Source organism: Budorcas taxicolor, chromosome 3 (assembly GCF_023091745.1).
Source record: "Budorcas taxicolor isolate Tak-1 chromosome 3, Takin1.1, whole genome shotgun sequence".
NCBI lineage: Eukaryota > Metazoa > Chordata > Mammalia > Artiodactyla > Bovidae > Budorcas > Budorcas taxicolor.
The window spans coordinates 113,659,284-113,676,647 of record NC_068912.1 but is presented as its reverse complement, the minus strand read 5'-3'; the positions used below and the strand labels follow the sequence as shown (position 1 = coordinate 113,676,647).

Genomic DNA, 17,364 nt, shown 5'->3' with positions numbered 1-17,364 from the left:
TCCACTTTCCCCTTTGGTAAACATAAATTTGCTTTCTTTATATGTGAGTCTATTCTGTTTTGTAAATAAGTTCATTTGTACCAATTTTTAGGTTCTACATGTAAGCAATGTATATTTGTCTTTTTATCTTACTTAACTTAGTATGATAATCTCTTAAGTCCATCCATGTTGCTCCAAATAGCATTATTTCATTCTTATTTTTCAGACTGAGTAATATTCCATTGTGTGTGTGTGTGTGTGTGTGTGTGTGTGTGTGTGCGCGCGCCACATCTTCCTTATCTGTTCATCTGTCGATGGACACTCAGGTGGCTTCCATGTCTTGGCTTTTGTAAATAGTGCCCACTGTGAACATCGGGTTGCATGGATCTTTGCAGATTAGAGTTTTCTCTGGATATATGCCCAGGAATAGAATTGCTGGATTATATGGTAACTCTTATTTTTAGTTTTTTAAGGACCCTCCCTACTGTTCTCCATAGTGACTGTACCAATCTACAGTCCCCCCAACAGTTTAGGAGGGTTCCCTTTTCTCCACACCCTCTCTAGCATCTATTATTTGTAGACTTTTTTGATGGCCCCTCTGACTGGTGTGAGGGGATTCCCCATTGTAGTTTTGCTTTGCATTTCTCTAGTAATCAGTGATGTTGAATGTCTTTCCATGCTGGTTAATCTCCTTATTGCCGTTCCAGGTAGCATCAGGCCTCACAGTCCAGATCTGTGGCCTCAGATGGTTGTCCTCAGTACAACCCTTTCCCCCAGGCTTTATATGCCTGCTTTCTGTTCAATGAGAGTCTGGCATTAGACATCAGCAGAGGCTGATTTAAAGCAGGGCCTTCCAGGGAAAGATCTTTGCCATGTAACAGCCAATAGAGAGGCCCCTGTGAGTCCTGGCCAGGAATTTGACAGCCTAGAGTAAGAAGTGGACCTCAAAGAATTGTCAGGACATAAAGTTTGGATGTCAGGAGAGTTTATTTAGTCAAATATTTGCCTCATTTTCTTCTCTTACTAATTCTCAAACCAGTATCAAACAGTTCGTCTAAAAGCAAACTCATTACCTTCAGAACTGGCTCCACTTCACAGATTTGCTGTTAGTCTTTCTCATCCTAGCCTTTTCCAGCCCCACGTGTGGCTTACCCTCCTTACCTGACGTGGGTCATATTTGGTCTTGGCCTTCAGAGACCTGTCAGTCTTTCCAGTCTTTCTCAACCAATTCCATTGCTGGCCTCCTGGTTCAAACCCTGATTTTTGGTCTTTTGTTTCATTTTGGTGTTTTTTGCCTCTTGCCTGAGTTACTACAGCTGGCGTCCCTAAGCCCAGGTATTCATTCCCCACTTCATATCAGTATGTCACAGGTCTGACAACTTAGGGTGATCTTTAAAAATCCTCTTCACAGAAATCTTGAGTGGCTTTTTAAAAGCAACTGAAAACTCCCTTTTTTCTGTTCCACACCTCTTTGACCTGTGACCCATTTCCCACCCAGTTTTCTTTCCTGTTACTCTCCAGCAGATCCCTCCCACTCTAATTAATCTATAGTCTCTTAGCTCTTCCCCTTTATGTAAATCATATATGCAAATCATACTGACCCTTGACATAACCTTGACTTTGCCTTGTTCTTCTTTTTTTGTGATAATTTTGTTTGTTTACTTTTTGGCTGTACCGGGTCTTCGTTGCTGCGCAGGCTTTCGCTCGTTGCATTGAGAGGAGGCTGTTCTTGGTTCCGGTGCCCGGCTTCTCTTTGCAGTGGCCTCTTTCGTTGGAGCGCAGACTCTAGGGTGCACAGACTCAGTAGTTGTGGCCCCTGGGCTCTGAGCTGTTTTTAGATTTTATGGTCCAGTTAAAAAATTAAATATAAAAAATAGGAAATAAAACTACATACAGTTGATGGAAATAAAACTACATACTGTTGACGGGCTCAATAGCTGTGGCTCATGGGTGGCATGTGGGATCTTCCTGGATCAGGGATCAAACCTGTGTCTCCTGCATTAGCAGGTGGATTCTTTACCACTGAACCACCAGGGAAGTCCTGCCGTGTTCTTCTTTCCTTGAGAAATTCCTTGTTTCCTCTGACTTTTCCAAATCCAGCCCATCTTTTAAGCTGAACTAAAATTTTATCTTCTGTAAATTAGTCTGCCATTTTTCATCTCATCCATCTTCCTTCCTTTAATCTTTTAAAGTTCTTAATGATACCGTTTTAATACATAATGATGTACTGTTTTATAGTCTTAGCTTATTTCCATCTCTTCAATATCTGCTTCATTATTCATCTACTTATTTCTTGAAACGATAATAGAGGCATCAGTGTGTTTTTTTTTAAAGATTGAATGGTCTCTTTATTCCTTCCAGAAGTCGTAAATGACAAAAAAGACTTTCTGTGTTTCTAGGATGCAAAGCTGAAAGAGCTTATGATCTGTTCTGGAGATACTTTGCTTTTAATTGAAGGAAAACTTCCTCCTCTGGTAAGACTTCGCTCCCAAGTAGACATTTTGTAAATAACAGTTTCTGTGTTGTGATTGCAAAGATGTTATGTTCTCATCGTGTGAAAATGGGGAAATACAATCATAATGAATATAGAGTACTTACCCCAAATTCTACCAGTCAGATAGCTACCATACTTTACATCTTTATATATTTTCTTCCATCAACTGTATGTAGTTTTATTTCCTATTTTTTATATTTAATTTTTAACTGGACCATAAAATCTAAAAACAGTCAGTATATCCAGTGTATGACTTAGCACAATTTAATTCATCTATATCCCTGTTGTTTGGAGTTCAGTTTGTTTTAAACTTTTTGTTCTTATCAATAGAATAAATATAAATCCTTCTTAAGACAATTCTAAAGATGGAATTAACAAGCCAAATCGCTTTCCCAAAGAGCTGAACCAAGTTTGCAGTCCTAGTGTGGGTCTTGCGGGGGCTCGTGCCACTCCTCTGCATAGACCCTGCGTATGACCACTCAGAAAAGCCAATATTTAGTAGTAGTTGTTTTTATTAATGTGGACACATATAAAGAAGAAAATAAAATTACCCCAAATTCTAGCACTCAGACAATCATTTGCTTATGATTAGAAAATTCAGACAATGTAGAAGGCTATAGAATGATTAACAGAAGTTTCTCTTATATCTTTCTCTCCAGAAAGAGCCCAATTATTTTTCCTTTCTTGTACTTCCAAGAAAAACATTGCACCTGTTTGTATGTTGAGTGTGAATATGTGCATAGCCTTTTCAAAGTTTACATAAAGGGGATCATACTCTATGCACTGTTTTATTCCTTGTGTTTTTTTGTTTTCATGTAGTATGTCTTGAGGATCTCTACACATCAGCACATACAGACCTACCTTTTTCTTTTTCATGACTTCAAAGAATTGTCGTATTTTATACCGTGCTCTTTAATTTTTGAATATGAAGGATATAAAAAGCTGGGCCAGGAAGAGGAGGTCCCATCCCTGTGGTGTCTGTCCTCCCTCCACCGGCAGCCAGCTTCCCCTATATCCTTCCAGAAGCACGTGCTTCGATACACACATGTGTGTATATGGAGCATGCGTGTGCACATTCATGTGTATATACATATTTCTATTTACAGCAAAGATTATAAGCTTGGCACTGCATTCTGCACCTAGCTTTCTTTGTTAATGGTTTATCCCCATATATATGCTGCATCCATACACAAAAAGTTGTCTCATTCTGTTTGATGTGTATGGAGGCTCCCATGAGTTATTTAACCAGCACAGTTAGGTTGTTCCCAGTCTTGTGTTGATGCAAATAACACTGCCAAAAATACTGTGTGTTTGCCGTTTTGCACATATGTATCCACAGGATAAATTCCTGGAACTGAAATTTCTTTGTCAGAAGTTATGGCCTGCTGTAATGTACCAGTCTTCTAAAAAGGGACCTTGAGGTTGGTTCATGGTTTTTGCTGCCATAAACAATTTGCAGTGAATATCTCAGTATGCATGGGCCAGTATATCAGAAGATAAAATCCCAGCCATAGAATGGCTGGGTCAGAGGGTTTGGGCATTTTAAATTTTGACAGCCCCAAATTACTTTCCAGAAACTTGGCAGCAGTTTATACTCCTGGCACCAATTTACAAGAGTTTAGGTTTGAACTGAATGCAAAAAAACAGAGTTTTTCGCTCTGATTTACATTATTTATTTATTGCGTGGAAGTTGAGTATTTATTAATTGTCACCAATTTGATAAACAGAAAAATTTTCAATTTTAGCATGCATTTCTTGAAAAATATGTATTTAAAAATATGTGTTTTTTCGCCCACATTCTCATCTTCTATTGTTGGAAATTGACCACTGTAGCATAGTTAATCTATTCAGGTTCTTTACTAACTCAAAAAAGGGGAGGGAAAGAACCAGTTACGTTAGTAAAACTGAAATTACAGAATGTGTTTTAGGAGATGGGTTAATTTCATGTAGTTGTTATATAGGAATGCACCTTCGATCAATAGATTGTTGCTTCTCTGTAGAAAGTTCCTTTAGAAAATTTTATAAATTAAAAACCGCATGTAACTGGTGTATTGTGCTGTGGTGCTCTTTCAATGTAGTTTGTTCTGTCTAATATTTTGTTAGTTTGTTTATACTTTTCACTTATCGTAGTTGCTAATTTATAGAACATTAGTCCCATTCATCCTAGATACTGATTTTTATGATTTTAAACTTTTGAATGTAAAAGTGGTAAATGATAATGTATGATGGTTAATACATACATCTTACGGAAAAATACTAAATTCAGGAACACTTTCTATATCAAGATGTTTCTCTGTGGAAGTGGAAGTTGACTTAATCTCTGTGCATCAGCAGTTCGAAATCTCCATTCCTCAGGGTTTCCTGACAGTGCCCATCTGGTGGTACCAGCCTCGGGGGCCGCTGTATCACTGGAAGGATCACCAGGACCAGACGAATTGTACCCTTTCTCAAGGCAGCGTCTGGAAAGCCAGTTCCACTCCAGGTGAGAACACAACAGAGTTACAGCAGCCAGTGTGTCATAAAGAAAAGTAAAATGACTGCTTCTGTTGAGAAGCAACAGAAATGTATGTTTTTAAAATATACTTAAATTACAACAAAATCTATGTGTTCTGTAATTCATAGCATAATAATAATACCATCCTATTTTTATACAGTGATTTGTATGTAACCTCTATAAAATACCATCCTGTTTTGCTTTTTTATTTTGGGGTTTTTTTTTTTTTTGGCTTTACCTTTCATTTGCCATCTGTTATTTTTATTATCTTTATTATTATGGCAACGTATCCAGTTTTTTCAAGGAATTTTTATATATTATCTCTCAAGCTCCCTATGGCAATAGGAATAGCAGCCCCTTCACTGTAACAGACGGGACATTGAAGCTTCCGTTGCTTTCAGTGACAGCACAGTGTGAATGAAATGCCTCAGACATCCTGGCAGAAGATGCGGGCTTATGCCCACACTGCGCCCCCTGGCGGCCCGTCTGCCAGACCCCGCTTCCTCCCCATGAAGTCCTGAGAAGCTGACTTGAAGCCTGCAGATACCAAGTTGCTTGGATAGAATTGTACTAAGCCTGTGTGCAGTATCCCAGCACAGCCTGTATTTCAGAAATATGAGCTAAGTTCATCTAAAGCTCCTGTCAGAAGTCTCACTCTGTCCTTTGCAGGTGCTCCCAGTGACGCACACACAGAAGTTTCCCTCTGGTACTTGGGAGACCTTGAAATCTCAGAAGATGCCACCTTAGGGGAGCTGAAGTCTCAGGTCAGCCTTCCTCCTACAGCGAACCCTAGTGGTGATCTGGCTGCTTCCAGTGAGATATTAATATATTCTTCTATTTCCTTTCCCCTCAATTACAGTCGGTTCTGATATGGCATGTGTTCTATGCCATGTTCAGTGGTGAGTACCGCACAGGCCACACACGCACGCTGCTCGGGGGCTCCCGGGCTCGCTCAGTCACCCTGTGGCTCCCTCTCTTCCCACTCCGACAGGCATGCTGTGCTTCCATTTGACTGTCTTCTCAGTGACTTGCAGCTTATGTTCATTTTGATTTTTTTAGGGAAACATTTGTTGGAACATTTGTAAAGCATTCACTTTATTTACATTGTTTTTGCACCATTGTGATTCATGTGTTAAATGTGGTTAGCAAAAGCTGTGTTGTCAGTTGCCCAGGAGGTCAGAATCTTTATGTTAGAATGTTAAACTAGATATTGCATTGTTTTCTTGGACATTAACATTCACAGACAGAGTGCTCTGTCCAAATGGAAAGGCTCGGTTGAATACAACACAAAATGCTTAAGAAGCATCTTAACTCTCAGTGGACTAAAATGAACATCCTTCTTCCTCATAAAGGAAAAAGTGTAGGGGCATGTAAGTTAAATATCAATCACTGATTGATTTATCCTGTGTATCCTCACTGTCTGAAATACCTTTCTCAAAAAAAGCAAATGATCTTATTCTCTTAAGAACAAGAAGGAAGCAACTTTTTTTCTTATATTGGATTAAAAGATACAAAATTACTGTTTCTAGATAATAAAAAATGGATGAATATTGACCGTGTCATGTAATACAACCTAAGTATATGAATAGATATCCACCCTACAGAATTAGTACAGTGGTTTGGGCCTAGCAGTTGGATCCAGAGATTCTGCAGTATTTCAAAATAGAAAGTCATTTCCTTGGCAGAGGAAACACTGTTGAATGATAGTAGCACAGATGGAAACTGAAAACAAGTCCTTGCTTTTATTAGAGTGGCCTCTGCTTTTGAGTTACAGTCACATAGAAATTAGTTTCATTTTCTAAAACATAATCATTAAAAAGGAGTTTTTGGCTCAGAAATAGAAAAGTCACTTAGCTCTCAAGGTGATTTCAGCATAGAGGAATACAAAAGTGACTCAGGATTAATTTCATGTAAGAGAGATTCCTGTGGGTTTCTGGTAGATACTGTCATCACTTGAGAACCTGTCTCCCTCAGATGTCATTGTGTAGCGCTTCATTTTTTCCCTAAAGCAGTCTGTTTTTAAGAGTGCGTTTTCAGTTGTGTGTGTCTTTTCTAGGCCATGACCTTGCCCTCCTTGGAGTTTTCCATCCCATCCCCAGCCTTCCTCAGAGCCTGGACAGTGGAAAGTAAGCGCCCAGGCCGGCTTTTACGAGTCCACCAGCAGCAGCTCAAGTAGGTTTCTTGGTGAGCACTCCCTAACAGCCCATTCCAGGTCATTCACATTGTCAAGTGGACAACGCTTGTTACCACAAACTCTGAGACAACTTCAGTTTTTCATATTAAGTAAAAATGTAGTTTTGCCTGTTTTTACTTTGGTCCAGAGACTGTGAGCAAAATATTGAGTGTTTTTTCCCCCAGCTTTATTGAGATATAATTGATATATAAGAATCTGCCTAAAATGCAGGAGACCTGGGTTAGGAACATCCGCTGGAGAAGGGAATGGCAACCCACTCCAGTATTCTTGCCGGAAGAATTCCATGGGCAGAGGAACCTGGCGGGCAACAGTTTATGGAGTTGCAAAGAGTTGAACATGACTGAGCAATTTTAACTCACTAACACTGTATAAGTGTATTGATTTGACAGACATATATTGCAAAATGATTTTACCACCATACTGTTAGCTCACACCTGCATCACATCATATAATTGCCTTTTTTTTTTTGTGAGAACATTTAAGATCTACTCTCTATCAGCAACTTTCAAGTATATAATATAGTATTATAAGATAAGTACGTATGTAATACAGTGTTATAAGTACGTCCTGGGGATGTCAGGTACAGCATGCCGATTATAGTTTATAACTGAAAGTCTGTACCCTTTGACCAGCATCTTCCCTTTTCCCTTCCCAGCCCCTAGAAACCACTATTCGAGTCCCTGTTTCTATTAGTTCAGCTTTTTGGATTCCACATGTAAGTGATGTCACGCAGCAGTGGCCCTATCTCCCTTAGCATAATGCCCTCAGTGTCTGTCTGTGTTATCTCAAGCCACCGGATGTCCTTTCTTAGGGCTGCATGATATTCCTCTGTGTGTGTGTCTGTGTGTCTGTGTGTCTGTGTGTGTGTGCGTGTGCGCATACCCGTAAACCACACCTTGATCCATTCTTTCAGTAAAGACACTAGGTTTTTCCATCTCCTGCCTACTCCGTAGTGCTGCAATGAGCCTGGGAGTGCAGATCGTCTCTTCAAAACCCTGTTTCCGTTTCCTTTGGGGAGGTGCCCAGCAATGGGATTGCTGGATCATGTGATAGTTCTTTTTTTAATTTTTTGAGGCACCTCCATACTATTTTTCCATACTGGCTGAACCAATTTACATTCCCACTGGCCTTGAACAAGGGTTCCCTTTCCTCCACACCCTCACTGATACTTGTTCTCTCTTGTCTTTTCAACGGTAAGTGTTCTGACAGGTGTGAGATGGTATCTCATTGTGGATTTGGTTTGCGTTTCCCTGATGATTAGTGATGTTACCTTTTTATGTACCTGTTGGCTATTAGTATGTCTTCTTTAAAAAATTTCTGTTCACATCCTCTGCCATTTTTTAGTCAGATTGTTTGCTTTTTGCTATTGAGTTGTATGAGTTCTCAATGTAATTTTAACACTAACCCCTTAGCTTTGCAAATACTTTCTCCTACTTTATAGACTGCTCTTTAATTTTGCTGATGGCTTCCTTTGCTATGCAAAGCTTTCTAGTTTGATGTAGTCCCACTTGTTCATTTTTGCTTTTATTGCCTTTGCTTTCAGTGTCAAATCCAAAAAGAAATGACGCCACAGCTTCACCCCCACGGTTTTCTTTTGGGAATTTTACAATTTCAGGTCTTATGTTCAAATCTTTTAATCAGTTTTAAGTTGATTTTTGCACATGGTGTAAGATAAGGATCTTTCATTCTTTTGCATGAGACTGTCCAGTTCCACCCCGCCAGCACCATTTATTGAAGAGACTCTTCCCTATTGTGGGTTCTTAGCTTCCATGTTATAAACTAATTGGCCTGATACGCAAGTGTCCATCTCTGGGCTCTCTTTTGTGCTCCACTGATACGTGTGTGTTGTTCATGCCAGTGCTACACTGTTTTGATAACGATGGGTTTATAGTATAGTTTGAAATCAGGGGGCATGATGCCTTCAGCTTTGTTCTTCTTTCTTAGGAAAAGATTGCTTTGGCTATTTGAGGTCTTTTGTAGGTTTATAAAAATTTTAGAACTGTTTCTATTTTTAATTGCAAAATGCTGTTGAAATTCTGACAGGGATTACATTGAACTTATAGATTTGGTGGGAGAGGGGTGGCGGGTAGTGTGGACGTTTGAACAGTATTCTGCCAGTCCATGACTATGGAATCACTCCATTTATTTGTGTCTTCAGTTTGTTACATCAGCGTCTTGGTAGTTTTCAGTATACAGGTCTTTCACCTCTTTGGTTAAATTTATTCCTAAGTATTTTATTTTTTTTGATGCTGTTGGGATTGTTTTCTTAATTTCTCTTTCTGATAATTTATTGTCATTATATAAAATGCAGCTGATTTTTATACATTGATTTTGTGTCCTGCAACCTTGCTGAATTCATTTATTAGTGTTTTTTAATCTGTTTAGTTATTTATTTCTTTTTGGCTGTGCTGGGTCTTCGTTGCTTTTTGCGCAGGCTTTCTGTCCTTGTGGCTAGTGGTGCTCCTCCTCTTCCTTGTGCTGGGAGGGCTCCTCCATGGGGTCGCGTCTCCTGTGGACTACAGGTTCTGGAGCACGGACTCAGTAGTTGTGGCCCTCACTTAGTTGCTCCGAGGTGTGTAGAATCTTCCCGGGCCAGGGATCAAACCTGTGTCCCCTGCATTGGCAGGCAGATTCTTATCCACTAGGCCACCAGGGAAGTCCCCATTTATTTAAGAAGTTTTGTTTTGTTTTTTTTGGTGGAGTCTTTAGAGGTTTCTGTAAATATCATCATGTCATCCACAAACGGAGACAATTTTACTTCTTCTTTTCCAACCTGGATTCCTTTTCTTTGCTAATTGCTCTGACTAGCACTTCTGCTACTGTGTTGGATATGAGTGGTATGAGCGCATCCTCGTGCTGTTCCTGATCTTAGAGGAAGAGCTTTCAGCTTTTCACTGTTGAGTGTGATACTAGCTAAGGGCTTGTCAAATAAGGCCTTTATGTTGTTGAATACCCAGTTTGTTGTGAATCTTTAATGTGAAAGAATGTTGAATTTTGTCAAATGCTTTCTCTGCATCTGTTGAGATGATCGTGTCCTTCATTCTGTTAATGTGGTTTCATTACATCAATTGATTTGCAAATGTTGAGCCATCTTTGCATCCCTTGCATAAACCCCACATGATCATAGTGTATGATCCTTTTAATGTATTGCTGAATTTGTTTTGCTAGTATTTCTTTGCAATTTTTGCAGCTATGTTCATCAGGGACATTGGCCTTTAATATTCTTTTCTCATAATGTTATTGTCTGATTTGAATATCAAGGTAATTCTGGCCTCAGAGAATGAGTTTGGAAGTGTTCCCTCCTGGTTTGTTTTTTTTTTGAGAGAGAGTTTGGGAAGGATTGGTATTAAATCTTTTATCATCAGTAAAACCATCTGGTCCTCAACTCTTTTTTGTTAGGAGATTTTTAATTGCTGATTCAATCTCATTACTAATTGGTCTGTTCAGATTTTCTGTTTCTTCATGATTCAGTCTTGGTAGGTTGTATATTTCTAGGAATTTACCATTTCTTCTCAGTTGTACAATTTGTTGCTGTATAATTTTTCATGGTAGTCTCTTAAATTTTCAGTGTTCTTATATGGTATACTGTTTCACTTAAGAATACTTGAAATTGTTTTTTTAAAAAACCTTTAAAAAATTAATATGTCATTCAGTATTGTTTTGTTTCATTTGTTATCAGGGAATATAAATTGGGAAAGAGAACTGAGATCTGCTTAGAGCCCCTTCAGAAAGAAGAAAACTTGGGGTAAGACATCCTGCTACACATACAAAATTACATACATGTCTGCTCACAACAAGGCTTCCCTGGGGGCTCAGTGGTAAAGAATCCTCCTGCCAATGCAGGAGACATGGGTTCGATCCCTCTGTTGGGAAGATCGCCTGGAGAAGGAAATGGCAACCCACTCCAGTATTCTGGCCTGAAGAATCCCATGGACACAGGAGCCTGGTGGGCTACAGTCCACGGGGTCCCAAGAGAGCCGGACATGACTTAGCAACTAAACAACAACAACTGACCCCAATGGATAGTTTCTTTACTATTAAGTTGTTAAAATTTCAAGCGTTTTTTTTCACTGCTTCTAATGAGTCTGGCAACTTAAAACAGATTATGTTCTAGAAATGTGTTTGTATATCTGGTATCTAGATCTTAGAATTCATTTCTCCATAAAAACAGATTAATTTCTCAGTCAGTCCCAGTGCATACTGAACGCATAATGACCTTAAATGTAAGCAAGACGCTCACCCTCAGCTCTTATCAGTGCCTGAAGACAGTCTGGTCAGACTGATAGGAGCACCCGACATGCTGCTCCTCGTCCCAAGTTTTCCATCCTGATGCCCCCTGATGCACACTTGCTGAATCATCCGTCGTCATCTGTCTCCTACTAGAACGTTCGCTTTGGGAGAGCAAGCGCTCTGTTTCCTGGTCAGGCTGCATCCCCACTATCTAGGACGGCGCCTTTGTCACAGTCAGTTTGTGTATTGAATAAAGAAGCACCCCAGAGTTGTCCGTGAGCAAACATAACTATTCTTTTTTTCATTATAGGACTTTCTTGTGTAAGACATTTTTGTCAGTAACACCAAATATAAGTTCTGCCCGACATGATGATTCTCATTGCCCGCCTATATAACAAGTGTGTTCTTTCAACCATATCTGGCCTTCACTTAATCCCACTGTTTTATAAAAAGACATTCTTAGTGCAAATTATATTACTCTAGTAGTTCCCTGGAGAGGAATTTCTGGATCAAATAGTATGGACATTTTAAACCTCTTAAAATAAATCATTAAATTCATTTCCATTAAAATAAATCATTAAGGTACATCAATTTATATTCCCACAAGCAGGGTTTCTAAGGATTTACTTCACCTCACTGTCAAGCCATCATTGAGTGTTGTCATTGTTTAAATGTTTGCTAAATTGATAAATGAAAAATGGTTATTTTGTTTCATTTGCCTCAGTGGTTTGATCACTAGTAAGACTGGGGCATTTGTTCAAAGGTTTGTAGGCCATTTATATTTTGTATGTGAATTGTTTCATATATATTGCCTGTTTTTAATGATGTCTTAGTAAAAAGTCTAATTTGTGTGAGCTCTTTCTATAATACAGAATATTGTGTAATTTGATCCTCTGTCGTTATTTGTTGTGAGCAGTGTTTTTTTGAAGACCACGTTGTGTACTTACTTACACCCCCTTCCTCATTGGCACTTCTGTCCTGTACTGACCTCCAGAGCACTCTTGCCCTCCCTCCGTGGGGACCCTGTCTCCTTGGGGTCCTCAGCAGCCCCTGTCTCCTCCTTGGCAACCCCTGCATCTGCGCTGACCAACCTCTGTAAGCTCTGGGACCTCGGCTCTACTCAGTGACCCCGAAACACCTACACCCTCTGACAAACCCCCTCCTGACCACAGTCCCCCGCACTCAGTCCCGTCTCCTTCCGCCAGGCCTCCACTCTCCCTGTTGTCCGTATCTACAACTGCGTTTCCCTTTCTTTCAATAAAACACCAGTATAATAGAAATACAGCATTAAAACTGTTCTTGTCTCACCATCCTTAAAGCTTTCATTTCTCCTCTCTATCTTCCAGTTCTTATCTGTAGTTTTTATTTCACATCCTTCTATTTTTAAACACACTCCATACATCTGAATTTCCATCTGACCTGTCTGAATGTTTCTTTTCTTTCTCTTCCTCCAAGGACCTCTTATCTGTGCTCTTCTCCTGCAGAGGTTTCCTTTGCTGTTACAACTACACCACCTTCTCTCCTTCCCCAGCTCCAGGCCCTCAGTTTCTTCTCCAGCTTCATCACGGCTTGCTCTGACATCAGCACTTCCTAGGGAGTCGCCATGGCGGGGAACCTGGTCATGTTGAGCCCCTTCCCTCTCACCCTGCTGGCCCTTTCTGTTGTCACCAATCCCCTTTCCTGTGTGCTCCCTGGAGGAACTTCTCCAACTCCGCCTTCAGCCCTACCTGCTGCCTCCCCTGGAACTGTGCCATGCACTCAGAATGGGCGCTCACCTCCATTCTGGGTCAGAAGTGAAGGAAATCAAAGTCAAAGTTCCCCACAAGCGATCAGGGTTCGTTCAGGGAGAACCCCTTAAGCAAAGCAGCAGAGTCAGAGGAGCTTTGCCCTTCACAGCACCCCTCTCCTCTGGTGGTAAATCTGACATGCGACTGTTTTCTGGCACAGCCCCTGGGACATGCTGCTGCGGACACAGATGCGCCTTCCTGGTGAGAGAGCCTACAGCCCGCCCGTGGACGTGCTGTGGGACACGGCCCGCGGCTGGACGGCCAGCTCCCTGAGGCAGCGAGTGGCCGACGTCTACTCACTTCCCGTGGAGAAAATTGAAATTGCCAAATACTTTCCTGAAAAGTTTGCATGGCTTCCAGTGTCTAGTTGGGTAAAGTCGTGGGGCTTTCTCAAGAAAATTGGGCCTTCCTGGCATAGCGAATAGATTAACTACCATTTTTCACAGACTGATAGGGTATTTTTACTAAGAATTTGAGATTGAGTTTTTGTTTTAATTCAAGATGTTTAATTTTGCTGTAGAACCAGCAAACTACCAAAAGGAAAAAGAAGAAAAAGCAAGATAATTTGCAGGGTGCACCTTATTACTTGAAAGATGGAGATACTATTGGTGTTAAGGTAAGATTTTCACAGTAAATTTACCACTCTGAGAAAACACCAGAATCAAATGATTGTATAGACAAGTGTTACTAACTTCTCTCCGCCACGGCAAAACTCCCTAGTGCTGATGTCAGAGCAAGCCGCGGTGAAGCTGGCAGAGAACTTAAGCAGGGAGAAGAAATGGAGGGCCTGGAGCTGGGAAGAGAGAGAAGGTGGTGTAGTTGTAAGAGCAGAGGAAACCTCTGCAGGAGAAGAGCACAGAGAAGCACACTCAAGTCTTCAAAGCATCGACAATCCCATTTTAGATAAATTGTTTCACGCAGTGAGGGGGAAGCAGGGAAAACGAGACAACTCGTTTGATGAGGCCAGTGGAACCACAGTACCAAAACCTTAATTTGGGTCTGACTTGAATGAAAACGCTTTTGAAGTTTTATCACTAAGTGTGCTGCTTTAGGTTTTATGCAGGTACTTATATTAGGTTAAGACATTTCTTTCATTCCTAGTTTACTCTTAAGTTCTTTTTTTTAAAATAATGAATGAGCACTGGATTTTTGATATTATATTTTTTTCTCTGCATGTTTAATTAGCCATATGGTTTTTCTCCTTTAATCTGGTAATGGCGTATTATTACATAAACATACTCTCAACACTGAGCCTTCCTTGCATTCCTTGGACAGACCTACTTTTTGTCATTATATTTTTTGTATTAAGGGTTAATTATTTAAATCCTTAATTTAAGAATTAATAATTTAAATTGATTAATAATTTGGTTTTTGACTTAGATAAGTTTTTATGTTAGGGAATAAGTATTCCCTTACGTTTATATTAAGGAATAAGTATTCCCTTAATCACCACCTCTGTTCTTCATTGTACAGTACTAAAAAATGTAACCAATGTAATATGACCTTCCACCCAACAAAGAAAAGCAAATAAACAGAAATTGAAAGACAGGTAAAAGAAATTCTCAAAGGAAATATATATAACACTGCTCTTAAATACAGTTTTTCCACATTTGAAAGACTATACAAATAAGCTATTAGCTCTATTAAGAGTTCAGAAGGTTATAAGATCAACATACGTAAAATTACAAAGTACCTGGGAATACATCCAACAAAAAGATTTCTAAGACCTTTCTGGAGAGTATTACAGAAATACTGAGAGACGTTAAAGCTTCAGTTAGATACAGAATCATATCACATACCATGTTCTGGGAACAGAGGCCTCACAATGGTAAAGATACCAGTAGTCCCACAGCTGTGAGTTCAGTATCATCACAGTGAAAAACCATGTAAATTAAAGAGCTAAGAAACTTTTAAAGAACAAGATCAGGATGTTGCTGTACCAAGAATTAAGACTGATTACAGAGCTGTGGTGACTAGCTTTGGGGCAGGGCAAGACTGAAATAGAGCAGTGAAACAGAATCACTCATATAATGAAACTTAACAGGTATTTGAGGCAGCATTAAAAATGGATTATTCAGTAATTATAGTCATAATTTTGATGGCATTTTCATAAAGAGGATCAATTTGTATAAGCTGTGGACCCCATAAAATCTCTGTCCACCTCTGCTCACACCTGTACAACAATCAACATGAAGACTTAAATGTGAAAAGCATTTCAACCTTTAGAAGATAAGAAAATTTTTATGACTTAGGTTAAGGATTTCTTAAAGTAAGAAATATAAAACATAATCCATAAAGAAGAGGGTCAATAAATTGACTGCAGTTGACCCTTGAACAGCATATAGGTTTGAACTGCCTGGGTCCACTTATATACAAATTTTTTTTTCCAATAAATACATCGAGTACTACAAACTGCAGTTGGTTGAACCCACAGGTGTGGAACTGTGGATACAGAGTGCCAGCTGAGTCCCAAGCATCCCAGGATTTTGGTGTCTGTGGCATGTCCTGAAACCAGTCCACTGTGAACTCCGAGGGACAACTGTACGTTTAAATTAAAAGCTTCTTTTCATCAAAGGAAACGATACAAAGTGAGAAGACAAGCCACAAATAGGAAAAGATAATATATCAGGATATAAGCAATAAGGACTAGTGTATCCCAAATATGTAAAGTACTTCTGCAAATCAGTTACAAAAAAATAAGCTTTGCCCATCTCTCCCCTAGTGAGCAGTGCCTGGCAGTTCTCAGAAAGCAGGTGAAAAGATAGCTTCCCAGTAACCAAGGACCTGTGAGATAAAGCCTGAGCTGCCAGGCCAGACTCTTGGGACTCTGGGTGGCACCAGGAAACACCAGTGCCAAGTAAATGGCAGTTGGCAGCAGTCAGCAAAGGTGCCCACATGATGCAACCAGGTGCTTCCACTCTAGATAGAAACACCCGTGTGCGCGTAAGTGTGTGCACAAGCACGTCCATGCGCGCTCAGTCATGTCCAATGCTTTGCAACCCCATGGACTGTAGCCCACCAAGCTCCTCTGTCCATGGGGTTTTCCAGGCAAGAATACAGGAGTGGGGTGCTGAAACACCCATGTGTTGGGGGAGGTGTACAGAAATGAGCATTTAAGGGCTCTTTGATTTGGATTGAAGACTAACACTGGGAAGAACTTAAAAGACCCTCAGAAAGGGGATACGTGAAATGGGGGAAGAGTATTGATGTGGCGGCAGAGAACACAGCATTTAAAGCAGATAAAGCAGAGCCCAGGTGTCACTGAACACACATGCAAGTGGTAAGTGTGGAAAAGTCACAGGACAGTCACTAACAGAGAACCAGGTAGAACGCCGGGGCTTGCTGGGGGCCATGTTCCTGTGTTGTAAAGACGAAGATGGAAACAGTCGCACTGAACTCAGCGGAGCACTTGGCTGTCGTGGGGGAGGCTTTTCCCACCTGAGGTGGAGAAGCAGGGAGCCAGCCCCGCTGCAGCCCCTCAGCTGGCATGTCAGGCGTGGGAAGGGCCACCGCCCCCAAGCAGCGCTCACCCCCCCAGATCCCCGTGGGGCATGTAGCCGGGAATCCCGGTGTCCCTAACCCAGGGCCTGGGAGGCCTCAGCATTGCCTCGTGGCACAGGCTCTCCTCCTGCTCACGTGTGCCCAGGTGGTCAGTAGACCCAGACAGAGCGGCCTGTGGGGGCAGCAAGCCTGACGGTGAGTCCCCGTCTCTGACCGCCTGCGGGTCCTGGCAGGGTGGAGGGGGCCCCGGGGTGGCTCCAGGGAGACTCCAGGAGGCCCAGTGACAGGACGCGGCCGCGAGGCCACACTGGGCGGCCTGCTGCACCTCGGGCTGCTCGGACAGGTCTCCCGCACCTCCGTCTCAAGCTCATCTTGCTCCTAGCTCAGTTTGTTCTCATCAAGCACTAGATTGTTTCACGTTACTAATCTAGTTTATGTCAGTTTGGATATCCCGTAGGTTATTTTTTACATGCATCTCTTAAATGTAGGCTAGAAAGATGTCTGAAAACACTGCTCAGTAATTACTTTGCCATGCAGAATCTCCTGGTTGAAGACGATGATGATTTCAGTACCGTCCAAGACGACATCGGAAGAGAAAAACAGAAAGAGCTCGCCCTGGGGAAAAGGAAAAGGTGAGTGAGGGTTCTCGGCCATGGACAGGTTCTGGCTGCGACCTCCGGGCTCA

General features: G+C 41.0%; 1 protein-coding gene across 5 annotated transcripts in view; it reads left to right on the top strand.

The window, feature by feature from the left end:
• Positions 1–17,364, top strand: part of LOC128045818 (ubiquitin carboxyl-terminal hydrolase 40-like) — an 83,162-nt gene that overhangs the window by 63,805 nt on the left and 1,993 nt on the right. For 2 of the 5 annotated variants that reach the window (XM_052638288.1, XM_052638287.1), the window contains 8 exons: positions 2,379–2,453; positions 4,829–4,955; positions 5,637–5,731; positions 7,024–7,139; positions 10,841–10,906; positions 13,339–13,549; positions 13,699–13,794; positions 17,217–17,311. In XM_052638288.1, the coding sequence (XP_052494248.1) occupies positions 2,379–2,453; positions 4,829–4,955; positions 5,637–5,731; positions 7,024–7,139; positions 10,841–10,906; positions 13,339–13,549; positions 13,699–13,794; positions 17,217–17,311 (881 nt within the window). Of the gene's footprint in view, positions 1–2,378; positions 2,454–4,828; positions 4,956–5,636; positions 5,732–5,826; positions 5,867–7,023; positions 7,152–10,840; positions 10,907–13,338; positions 13,550–13,698; positions 13,795–17,216; positions 17,312–17,364 lie in introns of those variants that run through there. The other 3 variants (XR_008199160.1, XR_008199161.1, XM_052638289.1) reach the window with 3 other exon arrangements.